This window comes from Sander vitreus, chromosome 8 (genome assembly GCF_031162955.1).
Source record: "Sander vitreus isolate 19-12246 chromosome 8, sanVit1, whole genome shotgun sequence".
In the NCBI taxonomy this organism is placed as follows: Eukaryota; Metazoa; Chordata; class Actinopteri; order Perciformes; family Percidae; genus Sander; species Sander vitreus.
In genome coordinates this window covers 20,095,658-20,113,096 of record NC_135862.1, presented here as the reverse complement: position 1 = coordinate 20,113,096, position 17,439 = coordinate 20,095,658, and the positions used below count along the sequence as shown (strand labels likewise).

The window sequence follows — 17,439 nt, the reverse complement described above, 5'->3', positions numbered from 1 at the left end:
ATCTGATTTTTTTTTTTTTTTGGTGTACGCCATTTTTGGCTTTTGGGCTTACGTACACTTTTAGTAAAGATCCTGTGCACAGTTTTATAAATGAGACCCCAGGTCCTTTTCAATGCTGCACAAAGAAGTCAGCTTCTTTGTGTAAAGGAATTAAGACAAATGGTGTTATTATCTGGCTTGAGGATAAAAATGGAAAAGATGCTGAATTGCAGTTACTGCACCACATTTTCACCCTTTTACTTTGTAAATATTTGTTTTAATGAAAAACAAATGATGCTCAATTTACAGTGCAATTGCAAGATACATTTTTATGTTTGATACATAAATATTTCCATTCGTGCATGAAAAAATATATTTAAAAGAAAGGAAAAAGTAAAATACACACGTGTGTCGACAGATACACAAATGTACTTAAAATAAACTTAAATATATATATATATTTTCAAGTAAAATAGTGTTAATGACACATAACTTATGACTGATAATAAATGCAACCTATAATAAAAGAAAACAAATGCAGTAAAAATGAATAAATACACATACACACACATAAAATAATAAAAGATTTTTATATAAAGCAGTAGCTGCTTATATTACTAATGTAAATAAATGATTTATCAATACTTTATTTATTGATAAATGCCTTGATTTCTTGTTCCTGACGGAGACTTGGCAGAGAAACTGAGTTAGAAACTTGCCCTCTAACTGAACTTTGTCCACCAGACTGTTGTTTTACCAGTACTCCCAGGACCTCGGGCTGGGGTGGAGGGCTCGTGGTTGTGTATAAAAACTGCTTTCAAAGTTTGACGGTACCCATTGGGTTTTTTTCTTCATTTGAACTGCAGGTGACCAAAGTTGGTAGTTCTAATCCGTTTTATTGTATTTTAATTTACCGACCCCCTGGTTCAAACAGTTCTTTTTTTGTCTGAATTCTGTGATTTTTTATTTTTTATTTTATTTTTTATCATCTATTATTAGGTTGGATAAAGTGGTTGTGGTTGGAGATTTTAATACTCATGTCGATGACATGTCTTTCACATTTGCTGCTGATTTTCTTAATGTCACTGAGTCTTTTCATTTTATCCAACATGTGTCTGGTCCCACACACGTAAGGGGTCATACTTTGGACCTTGTTTTTACACATTGGTCTTAATCTTGACTCTGTTTGCTCTGAGGAGCTGCATATTACTGACCATGACTGCATTTTGTTTAACCTGTCTTTTAATTTAGTTCTACTGCCCAGTAAACATGTAAGCTGTTTTAAATTGCTTCTCAGCTGAGAAGTTTTCTGCAGCTTTTGACCAAAGCGCAGTGCTGTCTTCTCATGCTGATATTAATTGTCTGGTCCACTCCTTCAACACACATTGCTCATCAGTTTTGGATAAAGTGGCTCCAAGTAAAATGCGACGTGTTTCCTCCGTCAACTCATCCCCATGGCTAAACGACTTCATTCACTGTTTCCGGCGTACATGTCAGAGTGCAGAACGACAGTGGAAATCCTCCAAGCTTCATGTTCACCAGCTGTATCACAAAGACCTATTGATTGAATACAACAACATGGTTAAGGAGGCAAGGACATCTTACTTTACTAACCTTATTTCTTCCAGTAAACGTAACCCTAAGTCCTTTTTGAAACCATCAACAATATTGTCAATCCTGCTCCTCCTGAAGTGCCAGTGTTTTCAAATAAGGACTGCAGTGACTTTCTCAATTTCTTTGTAAATAAAATGAGTGATGTCAGAAATAGCATTATCCCCTCTACTACTCCATGTTTGGTCCACTCAATCCGGCCACCAATCTTTAACTGTTTTGCTCCGATCTCGCTACAACAACTCACTGATCTGGTTAGTAGTATGAAATCTGCCTCGATCCCAGTAGGTATTATACCAACTTCTTTATTTAAAAATGTTCTTGGGTCTGTGAGTACTTGGGTTCTCTCTATACTCAACAGCTCTCTGCAATCTGGTTGTGTCCCTTCGTATTTTAAACATGCAGTTGTTCAGCCACTACTGAAGAAAACCAACCTGGATACATCAATTCCCGCAAATTATAGGCCCATTTCCAAGATGCCTTTTATTTCCAAAATTTTAGAAAAAGTTGTTGCTAAACAGCTCACTGCTGTCTTGAATACACGCAACATTTTAGACAAATTTCAATCTGGCTTCCGTCAGAAACACTCAACAGAAACCGCTCTTCTTAGTGTGTCCAACGATTTATTAATGTTCTCTGACATGGGTGAATGCTCGTTTTTGTTGCTGCTTGACCATAGGGCAGCTTTTGATACAGTGGATCACAACATCTTGCTTGAAAGACTTGAGCACTGGTCCCTATTGTTCAGAAAGGGTTCTGTGTTAGGTCCGATTTTATTTGCATTGTATATGCTTCCCCTGGGACGTATAATTAGCCAATTTGGAGATATCCGTTATCACTTCTATGCAGATGACATCCAGCTGTATGTCTCTTTTAACCCGGAAGAGACTGACAAAGTGTTGGAATTGCTTAAATGTTTGACTTCCATCAAGGACTGGCTGGCAAACAACTTCCTACAGCTTAATGAAGATAAGACTGAAGTCCTTATTGTTGTTTCAGACACTACAGCTTCCAAAGTTATTCAGCCTTTGGGGTCCCTTTCTTTAGCGGTACAGTCCAAACTGAGAAATCTTGATGTTATATTTGATCATAACATGTATTTTGATCAACATATTAAATCACTGACCCACACGTTTCTTTCAATTAAGAAACATTGCCAAACTTAGAGCTGTTGTTTTGCATTTTGAGCTTGAGATGATCATTCATGGGTTTATATCATCCCGGCTTGATTACCGCAACTCCATTTTCACCTGTCTCAGCAAGTCGTCCCAGGACGGTCTACAACTGGTCCAGAACTCTGCTGCAAGGCTGTTGACCAGGTACAGCAGGATGTCGCACATCACTGCTGTTTTATACTCATTACATTGGCTTCTGATCAAGTTCAGGATCCAGTTTAAAGTTCTTGTTCTGACTTATAAAGCTTTGCATGGTCAGGCACCTGTTTATATATTGGACCTGCTCCATCCGTACACTACTAACAGGTCCCTCAGGTCTTCTAACCATTACTGGTGGTCCCATGCACTCGCTTAAAAACTAAAGGTGACCGTTCCTTTGAAGCGGTGGCTCCAAACCTGTGGAACGCCCTTCCTATTGTCTTACGTTCCGCAGTCTCTGTTGAAGCTTTTAAAAAGCAGCTGAAGATGCACTTGTTTAAATTAGCTTTTGACTCATGTTTGTAACTTTGGGTTTTAGGTTTTAATCTTTTAAATGATTTTCATTGGTCTTTCAATAATTTTTTCCTTGCTTATTTTCTGTTGGATCTTACTGTATTTTTACAAATATTTATCATGTGAAACTTTGACTGTAAAAGGTGCTATATCAAATACACTTATTATATTATTAATGCAACTATCCATTGCTCTGAAACAGTGGTTAACAACTTGGGGGGGGCTATATTGTGCCATAGTTTGGCAATTTTCTGACTTGAAAAACCAAGCAAACATAGCTTTGTTTTAAATTTAAATTAGTTTTATAAACAATGTTCAGCATGCCATGTTTCCAATATTGGACCTAAATGTTTGAGTTTGTGCAAAAACCAAATATTTTTTAGAAAAGAAAAAAGAAAAAAAATTAAAACCTAATTTAAAAAGTTAGGTTTTAATTTCTTCTATCACATGATTGGGTGTTTTAATTTACCAATTGACAGAGGAGTTTAAGGGAAAAGTTAGAGTTAATGCGTTGTCTATCACAAAATTCAGTTTTCTATCACATTAGACAAAGAAAAGCAGCCAATCATCACAATTGATCACAAAAGCTGGAAAAAGGGAATGTTGGGCAATTTTGTTTGATAGATACTGGTACAGATCACATTCTGTATCAATAAACTAATCAGTTAATTGTCTTGTTTCATCAGCAGTAGATTTGTCTTATAGCCTACTGCTTATTTATGTCAGTTTCGATGTTCCATAGTGTTCCCTTTTTAAAGTTTCTTTGTGCAGACACTCTTTAGGTAAATTAGTCAGGAAATGTGTTAACTTAAGATAACTTCACCCTTTTTTATATTGCAGACTATATTAGACTAATTGAAAGCATGTCTGTAGATACAGAAGTGTGCTGCAGAATCTCAAAGTGTATATTGCAATGCCAGAACTGTGGGATTGACTGCAGCTGTGCCTATACAGTGACTTAAGAAAGAAATGACTTATAATGAATACAAGCTTAATCTTTCTAATTACTTTTGGAACTTATAGTGGAAAACAGTTATAAACTTTCCATCCAATACTAATGGAAATATGATGTATCTTCTTGATAGTGTATCAATACAGTAATTAATTTCTCTTCCATGTAATTCAGTCACGACATTTTGAGCATTACAGTCGATCTTCCCCTGCAGGGTCGAGGATTCTCCAGAGCCATGACGGCCAAAGAGGCTCAAGCATTTGTGGGCGATGTTCCCTGTCTGGTCAACACGCTTCAGGATGACAAGCTGTTTCTGGACCCACCTTCCACCACTCCCAGCGCTCGCTCCAGACGGCACCGCCGAGACACCCGGCCGGAGCTGCTGGACTTAACGGTCAGATGAGACAAAGTCAGGCAGACACACAGTGGTGGAGGAAATATGCAGATTTATCTTTAAAATTACCAAAACAACACTGTAAAAAATATTCCATTAATATAATTGTTTTCTCGTTTAAGTGATTGATTGCTTGGTATGTAAAAAAAATACATTTACACAGAGCCCAAAGTGACACCTTCAAAATACTTATTTTGTCCAACCAATAGTTTAAACCTCAAAATGACTCAAAATAAATTTGAATTATTAAGAGGAAAAGCAGCAAGTCCTCATATTTGCAAAGCTGAAAACATGAAATGTTTTCCCTTTTTACCTAAAAAATTACTTGACTGATTATTAGTTGCAAATTAATTGTCTGTCAGTCAACTTATTGTTCCAGCGCTACTTGTTTATACTGTTAGATAGTTTAATTTATAATAAAGCATCATATTTTATAATCTCCTAATATGTTTTGTATGCAAAAATATTTATTTTGTAAAGTAACTAGTAACCAAAGCTGATAACTCTAGTGGAGTAAAAAACAGTATTTCCCTCTAAAATGATGTAAAATATGTAGTAAAATGGGGGTATAAAGTGGCATGATAAGAAAATACTCAAGTACCAGTACTTCCAATTTATACTTAAGTGCATTGCTTGAGTAAAGGTACTTATATAGACATACACAGACTTGCAGATGAGAGCAGGCATGCATCATGAATCTTTACTGTACTTCTCTAGGCGTGTCTTTTATACATCTGGGGACCCCATTTTTTTTCACTGGTTGAACAGTTTTCATGTAGCTACAGGCCCTTTTATAATTACATTTCATTATAGCTTAGCCACAATTGTGATGAATTCTGTAACCTCTCCTCTGGGTAATTCCTGTAAGTGAGTTAGTGTTTAATTTCTGTAGTCTCGCTTGCCAGACCTATCTCCACAGCACTGTGAAGTAAGGTCTGGCCCCTCCACACAGAAACTTGTGGGTGGCGCTAAGATCCAGACAGCAACGGTGGATCTGCAAATTGGTCTCAGGAAGGAACTTGTTTTAGTGGATCATTTGCACCCCGCAAAAGTAAAAGTAAAAAAAGAAGTTTGTTGATTTGTTGTTGTTGGTTTGTTTCCCGAAACCGACCAACTTTTGCAAGGCGAGGGACATCTGGCGGATGTTCCAACGATTATCCGGTTAATGAATTTGGGGCGCCTGGGTAGCTCACCTGGTAGAGTGTGTGCCCATATACAGAGGCTCAGTCCTTGCAGCAGCGGCCACGGGTTCGGTTCCGACCTGCGGTTCATTCCCCCTCTCTCTCCCCTTTCATGTCTAAGTTCTATCAAATAAAGGCCTAAAAAATGCCACAAAAAATCTTTAAAAAATGAATTGTCGTCGATCCAGACTAAATTTCTGTGACTGTGTGCTGCATGAAGACATTACACCAACAGACTATAATATGTACAGAATACCTACATAGAAAAAGCTTGATTATAGAGTGTCGAACTCAATACACATTCGTTCAGTTAATTCTGGCCCACCAACTTAGCACATAGCCCCAGCACTTTAGAAATACTGAAAGGTCCTTCAGCTGCTTTAGCAGAACTGTGGGCAATTATGTAGATTCCCCTCTGTCCTAGTTTCCTCTCCAACGCTGTCAATTCTTTACCATCGACACCTACCTGAATAAATCTCTGGCTAAAATGTCAAGAGCTTGTGCAAATAATAAGGTTTCCTCTCTCTTCGTGTTTATCCACAGATCAAGTTTGGGAAAGGGGAGTGGGTGGTCGGCTCGGTACAGTACGAGAAGAAGAATGATTTGTCACTCTACATCATCATCCCTGCTGTCATTGTGCCCATGTTGCTCATCATCGCTATCTCTGTCTACTGCTACAGGTAAGTTAAGCTATTTTAGGTTAACTGTACACTGTAAAAAAATCTAACTACTTCTAATTGTATTTTTACAGTAGAAAATACCTTCTTGCAAGAAAAGCATTTTTTGTAGTTTGTGTAGCAAAAACATCACCCAGCTAAAACTAAACTTAAAAATATTTTATATATTTTATGCCAGTAGTTCCCAACCCCAGCCTTTTTCCATGTGAACCCTTTATCCTTGTTTTGTCGAAATTGGCTTTACTCACTTATCCCACAGATCCCCTCTGCAGTTTGTGTACAAATAATAACAATAATTGCAAAGATACATTTTCCTTGAAATACTTTTTTTTCCTTTTCTTCTGGCCTTGTTAAAACCCAATATGTAGAAAAGTATTGAAGTGCCAAACACTGGGCTTGCATGTTTGCTGAAGGGGATGTTACTTATGTTCAGGGTCAATAGATGTCAGAGACGTGTAACTCCCAGTTTTACAACAAGCTGTTATAAACTCAAATAACAGAACAGAAATACAAATAGACAAGTACAAACGTGTGCAAAGCTTATATGGGAGGCTCCATTAAAGAAAACGTCAAGTAGAAAACGTAAGGGACATATTAAAATATAATAAGATAAGTAAATGACACATCAAAGAGACAATGAAGGAAAACAGTAAATATAAAAATACATAAAATATTATAGAATCAACTATAATAAGCAAAAAAAAATACATTCAAGGCCTATTTACAAAACACTATAGCTTATCCTCCTCATAAATACTGCGTTTAATTTGACCAGTTCAGTCTATGCATCCTAGTGGTTCTCCAAAAAACACAGGCAATGAACTTAATAAACTTTCTCACTTTGTGCTAAATATTCATAAAACGTATACATCAGGAACAACAAACCCGCAGTGACCGAGTCATACCGGCGTAACAGGATATTTTTGAGAGACTCTTTTGACTCAATTAGACTGGAAATTATTTGAGAAGATAAAAACATTTCCTTTCGCAAACTTTTTTTTCATGACGCATGTGGTGTTTGTGTTTAATCTGTTCAGGAGAAAGAGTCAACAGGCAGAGAGGGAGTACGAGAAGGTAAAACATCAGCTTGAGAATCTGGAAGAGAGCGTACGGGATCGCTGCAAGAAAGAATTCACAGGTACAAACAGTGCAGCTGTGCAAAAGCTCAGCAATATCGCTGATTACCCTCAAAGGATCAATGTTTCTAAGAAGCTATAAAGTAATGAAGCGCTTCATAGCTCTAAATTACATTTCTTGGATGTATTGTACTGCAGTGAATTCAAAAAATTCTCCTGCTTAACATCATGTTATCATTACGAGGAGCAGTTTTGCAGTAACTATAAATATAGAGAGCAATCTTTCACAGCTGAAATTATTTTCCAGGCAAAGCTCTCCCTTCTCTGCCTCTCATAACATAATGTTCAACACAGAGAAGCAGCTCAAGAATGAGAAAAGCTGCTTATCAAAAAGGAACGAGGTACTATTTTTTTAATTGTTTTGATCTCGCAGACTTGATGATCGAGATGGAGGACCACACTAACGAACTGAGCGAGGGACGAATCCCATTTCTGGACTATAAAACCTACACCGACCGTGTCTTCTTCCTGCCCTCGAAAGACGGTGCCAATGATGTGATGATCACAGGAAAGCTCAACATCCCAGAGGCTCGACGGGCCACAGTGACTCAGGCACTCAACCAGTTCTCCAACCTCCTGAACTCAAAGACCTTCCTCATTAATGTAATTATACTGTACATGAGTGAATCAGCTATGGTCACAGACTGATAATATCTGCATACACAGAGTTTACATCAGCGTTGGAAAGGTGTTGAACCAGTGTTTCCTTTAGGATTTTTTTTTAGCAGTGGGGGCAGGTCGAATAACTTTGATGATCCCCTAACATATAGCCATAATCAGGTTGAAACATTTGTTCAGTATTTTGGTTTTTGGCACATTAATGTACAGTATGACGAATTTAGTTTCCTAGGATGGCAAAGTCATCTCCCGCCCTACTCTGCCTCCGATTGGCTAGTACTCGTTGCCTTTGTTGGTTGGGTTGGTTAAGGCATGGGGAGTGAGATTGGTTAGGGTAAGGGTAAGAATACCAGGGTAAGCCAATCAGAGGCAGTAGAGTGGCTTATGCCTTTACCATTCTAGGAAAAAAAAAATATTGCGTACAGTACCTGCTAAACATCAAGATGTTAGCACTGTCATTGTGACTTTAGTATTTAGCTCAAAGCACTGCTGTGCCAGGACAACTAGCAGCTAGCATGGCCGTACACATTTTGTCTTGTTCTTTAAAATACCTTGTTTTCTTGAAACATTTATCAATTTAAGTTTAACATACATTATATACAGTAAATAGATGTAAAATATAAGGCTGGCATGATTTTTCTTTTTTAATATTTTTAACAAACTTCTATCAGTTCATCAAGTTAGTAAAGCAACGTCAATATTGAACCACGTCCGTGAGCATGTGCAGTGACCTCTCTCATTTGGAGCTACTCAGAAATCTAAATACAGTTGTGATGTTTTTTCTGAATAACTTAAACTAGCCTTGTTCATCATAATGAAGAAGTATGCAGCAATATGGCTCTTTTATGTGCTGTAACAGTATTTGGACCACAATAGAGGTTTAAGGCACGTAGCCTAGAGTTATATCAGGCTGTGGCTATGCACGCAGGCAATCCTCCTAAAATGTAGCATGATATACAGTATGCATTATTGGTTTTGGTTTCTTCAGATGATTTGCTAATAACAATAAAAAAGTAAAATCATAATCACTTGTAATTACATCTATGATAGCTTTTAAAATCTGCCATAACCAAAGTCAATACACTGTAACGCCCTTCATCTCTATTATAAAGGCTCTTTTCAATTGATTTAAGGACTTTGTGATGTCTTAGTTAGCAGAGTACAGTATTGGAAGTGAGAAGCAGAAAATATAGCAGAGGAGATGTGTGAAGATTCCTAAAATTCAAATATTGCTGGCACAGAAACAACCTCTGAGGTGTTAACTGTATATGTGTGGGCAATTTCTCTTCCGATGATTGGTATCTTTTCTTAGCTACAATATTTTACAAGGCAGAACTGAATTTACCTTGATAATTGTTTTCACAAGCATTAGGCTTTTGATTATTTAAAAGCATATTAGGTTGGATTTGCATGCTTGTGTGTGCTTGTGTGTGGGCTTCATGAGGATGATAATTTAGCTTGTTTCCTTGTATGTGTGTTTGTAGTTTATCCGTACCCTGGAGCGCAGTCATGACTTCAACGCCAGGGCCAAGGTGTACTTTGCCTCCCTGCTGACCGTGGCTCTGCATGGGAAACTAGAATACTACACCGACATTATGAGAACACTGCTGCTGGAGCTGATGGAGGAATACGTCCACAGCAAGAACCCTAAACTCATGCTGCGCAGGTGAGTGAGGAGCAACTCAGTGCTGCTGCTCGGTAGATACTGGTGCAGTCAGATACAATGCCAAAACAGTGGCAAGTTTAATATCTAAGAAGTTCTGTACTGTTGAGGATGGCAATGTAGGTCTTTTGGTCAGTCAACCACTTTGGTCCAGACTAAAATATGCCAAGAACTATTGGATGGATTGCCATGAAAGTTTTTACAGACAATCATGTTTCCTTCATGATGATGTATGTATACATGTATGTATGTATGTATGAATCCTACTGACGTTAGTGAACTTTTCATTAAGCGCAACCAGCAGGTTTAAGTAGCACTTATCTGGTAAAATATCTCTACATCTATAGGATAGATTTGTACAGATATTCATGTTAGCATGCTGACATTTAGCATTTATTTCAAATGATCACTGTCCCAAGTACAGCTATCAGGGATGCAGTCTTGTCTGAGATCATTAGATGTCATTATTTCTCAACTCTATAATCAGAAGCACTCCATATCTAAACCCTGGCAGCAGTATAATGAACCATTTTAGGAGGACTGGGATTCACTTCAAGAGGCGGTGGACTGTTTCATTCTTTTGCCATGTTTTCTGTTGAATTTTGCACTGACTACTGTAGTCCACTATCACTAGCCAGACTGCTGCTTGATCTATTCCAATCCTCCTCCTTCTGTTTCTCCTCCTCCTTCTGTTTCTCCTTCTGTTTTTTTCCTCCAAGCACAAAGTGCTGTGTGATTCTTCTTTTGCTGTTCCCCTTCATCTTCTTATCCTATAGCTCTTGACCAACCAGGCTAAGAATTTCTTCTTGTCCATATTGTTTTTGGTTGCCATGAATGCATAAGTCAAATTATATTGGCTGTCTGAAGGTTGCTTTATAGCATAATCCTGAACCATGATTTTTTTTTTTAATGGGCATTTCTAATAAAAAAAATTTGTGTAATGTTTTATTGTATGAATACGATCCAGCTCTCAGTCATAATCAGAACAGCTCTCATCAACTGAACTATAAATCACATGCAGCTAACCTGACCCAAATTCCATTTTATTCTATTCTACTAATAAATGCTCTTTTTGCCGATAGAATTGTGACATTACAACAATTAGATGTGCATCATTTAAAAATTATTTTTAAAATAACATTGTGATTGGCATGACGTTATAATTTATTATCATAACATAATAATTGGTATTTTAGGATCTTGCCAAATACGGCAAATGTTTTTCTCCGATATTGCATAAAATAAATTGCTCCTTGTTTTCTCCCTGGGCAGCATCTCATAATTCCTGTGTATTGGCGTCTGTAAAGATTCAGCTGCCTAATTTGATCGAAGTAAATAGCCTTCAGAAAAGAATCTCCAATTTTAGCTTTCTTTGTTCTTCACCCTCTTCTCCAATGAAATGATCATGTCAAGGTCATATCATCCTCTGACGGCAGCCCCCCCCCCCCCAGCAAGACCCACTTGTCTGACAGTACAGTCTGAACTGTCTGCTGTGCCTAGGCACGCTGTGACCGGCTGTTATGCAAGTACACATCTTAATTATCCCCCGATGGAGAGGCTCATTATGCTGATTAGGCCATTGTGCCAACACAAGCCCCCTTATATACATATATAAGACATCTAATTAGGTATGCTAGCAGCTAACAACAGGCGCCACCAGTGGATATGTGACATTAGAATGGGCGATCCGTCAAGTGACCACTGACATGATTTCTGAATTAAAATACCCTGTTACTGACAAGCTGTGCAGACATTTTCCCCTGTTGACATTTTGTAGATGCACAGGCTTGAGAAAGTAGTATTTCAACATTTTCATGAGCTCATATAAGACAGTGTACAGCAAAATCTATTGTGGCCAAGTAGTGATTTATTTCTCAGGGTTTCTTAGCTTATGGATTCAGAACTGTATTAATTGTATTCTTACAATGACATTAAAAACTGTCCATCTAATGTGTTTTTCCAGGTCAGAGACTGTGGTGGAGAGGATGCTGTGTAACTGGATGTCTATCTGCCTTTACCAGTTTTTGAAGGTAACATGAGTTTATGGTCACTTAAAATGTATCAAATGTAATATGTTAGCTAATCATTTCCTCGAGTCAAAGAGAGTCTTAACTTTCATTAGTGCTCTGTATTGATAATGTGCATTTATCTGTCTTTATCTGTCTTCTAAACTGCTAATCACAACAATTAGCTCCTTGACAACATCTGAGACAACTTCTAAATTGTGTGTGTGTGTGTGTGTGTGTGTGTGTGTGTGTGTGTGTGTGTGTGTGTGTGTGTGTGTGTGTGTGTGTGTGTGTGTGTGTGTGTGTGTGTGTGTGTGTGTGTGTGTGTGTGTGTGTGTGTGTGTGTGTGTGTGTGTGTGTGTGTGTGTGTGTGTGTGTGTATTAGGACTCTGCAGGCGAGCCCTTGTATAAACTGTTCCGAGCCATCAAGCACCAGATTGAGAAAGGGCCTGTTGACGCCAGAGTGAAGAAAGCCAAGTACACCCTCAACGACACGGGCCTGTTGGGCGACGATGTAGAGTACTCTGTCCTGGTAAGATGAGCGGACAGACACACACACACTTGCACACAAAAAAAAAAAAGACCCCACACAAACACTCATACACATACGTACAAACTCATAAACTCACTGTCAGAAAAACTGCTCACACTGCTTTGGGATTGCATGGTGTTTTGTGCCTGATGAGCAACACAGTGTGATACACACACACACACACACACAGTGCTGTTACCATGGTAACCACCAACAACCCCCCAGGCGACTCCCTGCTTTTGTGTGACATCCATTTTCAGTGTCAATGTTCTGGGCTCGAAAACGACACAGGCAACACATTCCAATATAGCAGTGAAATGCATGGCTCAGGTGAAAGTACTACAAGTCGGTACAAGTATAGAGTACAAGCCTGCTGCATTACCTCTCCTCGACCTTCCAACCTGCACCTGCTCTGTATCAATTTGGGGAGCTTACGGAAGTCAGTAATAGCCTGTGTGTCTCGCTTTGGTATCGTGTTTTAATAATGGAAGCTAATGTGAACACAGCTGTTTTCTGTTAAAGACAGCACAAATAAAAAGACCCATGGGTAATGGCGTTGTCGAAGACAATTACCAAATTAGCCTGAATTACACGTCTCCTGCCGTGATGGATCGCCTTCTGTGATTGAATTACAGAAGGAAGAAAAAAAACGTGATGAGCTAGATTTCACAGGCAGACACAGTGTTTCCTATTGGCTTTAATTCACAAGGTGCTCTTCCCATTCACTTCAAATGCAGACAGCATTATGAGGTTGCTATCGCCTCCCCCCTGTTTGAATCCGTCAAATGGTCAGTTAGTTATTTCTGACAGAGTGACTGAATGTGGGAGGCAAGGTGGATCAGAGTTTGCTCCCGCTGAGCCTTGGTCATTAGATAGCCAAGGTGACAGGAGTCCTTTTCAGGTGTCGCCACAGAAAGTGTGTGTGTGTGTGTGTGTACTTGCATAAGCCTGGTTGCCATGACGACAACATCCCGACAGAGGGACTCAGTGTGTGTGTGTGTGGGTGCTCTGGCCATGTTTGAGTATTTCTGCATATTTGTCATTTGTGTGCGTAGGTGCACGTATATTGCACATGCTATATTCTCATATGGTGCTTGGTGTGTGTGTGTGTGTGTGTGTGTGTGTGTGTGCGCGTGTGTGCATGTTTAACAGACCCTGCAAGTGCTGGTGCAGGGCGAGGGTCCAGATGTGACACCCGTCAAGGTGCTGAGCTGTGACACCATCTCGCAGGTGAAAGAGAAGATCATAGAGCAGGTGTACAGGAACCTGCCATACTCCCAGCGGCCTAAGGTCGACAGTGTCACATTGGGTGAGTAAAGGGCCAGAGAGAGGAGGAAGAGCTGAAGCAGAAAACGTCTAATAATGATGAATAATGTTTACAGGGAGTGGCGAGAATGTTAAAATGGAGAAGCTACTGTACTTCAGTCCTGACTGAAATGCCTTTTTAATTAAATCACAATGCATTTGTCTAAATAGATAATTGATTATGTATTTCATTTTATCTTTATTTAACAGATTATTTTGAAGGTGATCTCTCTCTCTCTCTCTTTCTGTCTCTGTTTGTGGAATTTAAAAAAGCATCCGCAACATGAAGAAAGCCTTCATCTCTAAACAAAGTTTTGCTCGCTACTGTTGTCAGAAACCTTGGGGACTGAGTTAAAAGGCAAAAGCTCTATAGACATTTTTCAACATCAAAGCCATTTTTCTTCCCACGCAGGCTGTAAATCTCATTCCTTTTATACATTTTAGATAAGCAGAGATCCGTCTTCTTTCATGGTGAATCAGAAAGATAACCCCCTTATATTTGGTGGTACTTGTAAATGAATCATGTGTCACAGATGGTGTTGAGCTCAGTCCGCAGTGGTGTCAGATTTTTCTAAATTGAAAATGTCGGGGTGCACAGTTTAGAAATAGATTTAAATCATTCAAAAAATACTGATCTGTTACTTCTTCAGCCAAAATTAAAGGTCCAATATGTAATATATTTACTGTAATAAATCCAAAAATGACTCCAAATGCGTCATCATATATTAAGGAAACGTGCTAAGTTGAAATACTATCTTTTCTGAAAACAATGCTAATGCCAGTATTCTCTCCTTTTGAAATTTCCGTTCCGTGACGGAATTTCTGTTTGTGTTTTGGCCTGTGTGTTGTTATCAACTGCCCAGTTTGACAGCCAGGCCGGGTTGCCAGATATACCTGTAAACACGTAAACCCAGCGCGCTACAGCTGTAACGTTAGTACAGCCATGAAAGCAGCAAACAAACCAACAGGATCAACGGAGATAGATTCTACCCGACCTAAAAAAAAAAACGGCATGTATCTAACAGTTGCGTGACCAGAGACGTAACAAACCCTGGATAAATATTGGAGATGTATTTGAACGATGGAGACAGCTTAGAGCCCGATAGGACGCAGAGTTGGCTAATTTTCTCCTGAAATGGTAGCTAAGCATTACCTTCAGGCTAATTTATCACGGCTACAAGGGACGGGCATTTTATGTCATTTCAACATTCGTGTACTCACATTGAATTATATAGCTAGAGTACCCTAGTTGGTTACTCGCAAAAACAATTGAGACACAGCCAGTAAAGTGATTCCGACTGGTCTTGGCTAACGCCGCCATGCTAACCCTGCTAACTGCTAATGTTACCGGAGGACCAGGCAAGCGGGCCAAGGCAACGTGTAGCCTGTTCAGCGGCCGTAGCCGACAACGGTGAGTTATTTTAAGCCAAGAGAGGGGGGCTGGGAGGGCCGTGAGTTTACAGTGTGTTTAGCGATTGTTGCTGTAATGCTAAGCCAATAAAGTGTGTTCAGTCAGGTGGAGAGGACGGCAAGGTAGTGTTATTTTTAGCGGAGAGGATGGCGACGTTGTTGGGTTTTTAGCGGTTCCTACCATAATTCTAAGCCGAAAAAGTGTTAGCTACTCCGCTGTGCTGTGAAGTAATGTCTGGCTATGTGAGACAAGCGTCTAGCAACATTGTTGTGGATGCTGCGATCAGCCTGGCAACCTCCGTGAACTTCGAGTGTAGGGAGGGGGAGATGACTGCAGTAACTATTTTAAACACTAGCAGTAAGTATTACATATTGCACCTTTAACTCAAGTGTGTCACATCACGTCATCTCAGGAGAGAGAAAGCCCCGCTGGCAGTTGGATGGATAGCTGGATTTATTTCAGACCACATTATTACGGAATACCCTCAGGGTAACAGTGACCCATGATTAAATAAATATCATATTGAAAAGAAAGAACAAAAAACTTTGAAGTATGGTGACAATTTGCCAAACATGCAGTACCCCTCCACCTAGCAGAGATAATTGATTGACTTTCTCTCCCTGCCTTCACCACAGAGTGGCGCCCGGGCTCAACAGGGCAGATTTTGTCAGATCTAGACCTAACTTCCCAGAAAGAGGGCAGGTGGAAGCGCATCAACACTTTGGCACACTATAACGTGAGTACTGACAACATTTTGATGAAAAATATTTAAAAAGGACCCTTAAAATAGCAAGGGATGTGAGGAAGCACAGGGGAAGTAAATAGTTGTATGTGGGTGTGTGGATGTGAATTGGGTTGCCTATTTTCACACCATTTCAGTCAGAGGCTGAGCCCGTACATCTATTGAAATCTATGTATGCTACACATCGACGGTAGAGCCCAACCGATATATCGGCGGGCCGATAATGTTCCAAACTATTGGTTTCGGCATTTATAATGGCCGATAAATGAATATTTAAAAAATAAAATAAAAACGGACGAAACACCCTTCAACCATGTTATGAGTGTTGGCGTTGCATAGTTTGTCCTTCCAGAGGGCACTCTCCAACATCCCTGTTGGTAACACTCATGTTTAACCCTTTAAGTTTCATATCTTAAGTTTGTATTTTTATACATTTTATTTATCAGAACTTTAATATGTGTTGATGTTCCTCTGTTCTGTTGTGACAATAACACAAACAAGTTTATTTTTAAACTGCATTATCATTATTTTAGTGAGGATTCATAAATAACTACAAATAACTAATGTTAGGGAAATCTGTTTGTTTTGTTACACTTTTCTGGATTTTGTTTTTAAATATATATCGGCCGATATATATCGGATTTTTAAATCACCAAATATTTGTATCGATATCGGCCTTAAAAATCCTTTATCGGTCAGGCTCTAATTGACGGACATCATATGATTCTTTGATTGATACTCTTGTAGGTTAATTAACACAAAACCGCTAAATGCTTAACGTCTGTACAATTTAGCGCCAGTCAAATCAAATTTTTTTTTTTATATATATAGCACTTTACACACAACACAGTTTATCCAAAGTGCTTTACAGAACACGCACAGGAAAACAATAGTATGGAACCTTGGGGGAAGCCATAGGACATGGGGGCAGGAGAAAAAGATGAATTGCTAATGGAGACACTTAAAGATCTATGGACATTAATGAAGAAAACCATTTTAAAGCAGATCTACAGACCCCCCACCCATTGGTTTAATCTGTGAATGAGAGTAGTATGATCTATGGTGTCAAAGGATGCAGTAACATCTAGGAGCAAGAGGACGGAGCAGTTACCTGAGTCAGCAGCTAGAAGGAGGTCATTAGTTATTCTCAGTAATGTAGATTCTGTACTGTGAAGAGCTCTAAAACCAGATTAGAATTTTTCATCAATGCAGTTTTGAGCCACGTAGGACAACATTTGGTTATAAAGTACTTTTTTGTAATTGAGGACTGAGAGATGCTGGACTACTACATGTTTGAAAAGATTGGGGAACATGGCTGGTTTCCAGGGAGCTATTTATAATTGAAAGACTGCAATCAATGTGCAGACATTGGTAAATTGTAAAAACTGTTTTTTTTCTGACTTGCATGATGATAACAACATGCCAGCATTCATTAAAACAATCTGGCAGTATACTGTGCACTTGATTTTTGGAAAAAAATAAATTCCCTGGGTGCCCTGTTGATGTTCTGTAGGCATTGTCACCTCACCCCTCTCCTTATTTCTTGTCAGCTCTAAAAGGAATAG

The 17,439-nt window shown here is 39.0% G+C and overlaps 1 protein-coding gene across 5 annotated transcripts in view; it reads left to right on the top strand.

The window, feature by feature from the left end:
• The window catches only part of plxnb2b (plexin b2b), a 120,363-nt gene that overhangs the window by 93,767 nt on the left and 9,157 nt on the right, over window positions 1-17,439 (top strand). For all 5 annotated transcript variants that reach the window (XM_078257398.1, XM_078257400.1, XM_078257397.1 and 2 more), the window contains 9 exons: window positions 4,424-4,603; window positions 6,328-6,464; window positions 7,499-7,599; window positions 7,971-8,200; window positions 9,700-9,881; window positions 11,842-11,908; window positions 12,270-12,416; window positions 13,569-13,725; window positions 15,768-15,868. In XM_078257398.1, the coding sequence (XP_078113524.1) occupies window positions 4,424-4,603; window positions 6,328-6,464; window positions 7,499-7,599; window positions 7,971-8,200; window positions 9,700-9,881; window positions 11,842-11,908; window positions 12,270-12,416; window positions 13,569-13,725; window positions 15,768-15,868 (1,302 nt within the window). The remainder of the gene's footprint in view (window positions 1-4,423; window positions 4,604-6,327; window positions 6,465-7,498; window positions 7,600-7,970; window positions 8,201-9,699; window positions 9,882-11,841; window positions 11,909-12,269; window positions 12,417-13,568; window positions 13,726-15,767; window positions 15,869-17,439) is intronic.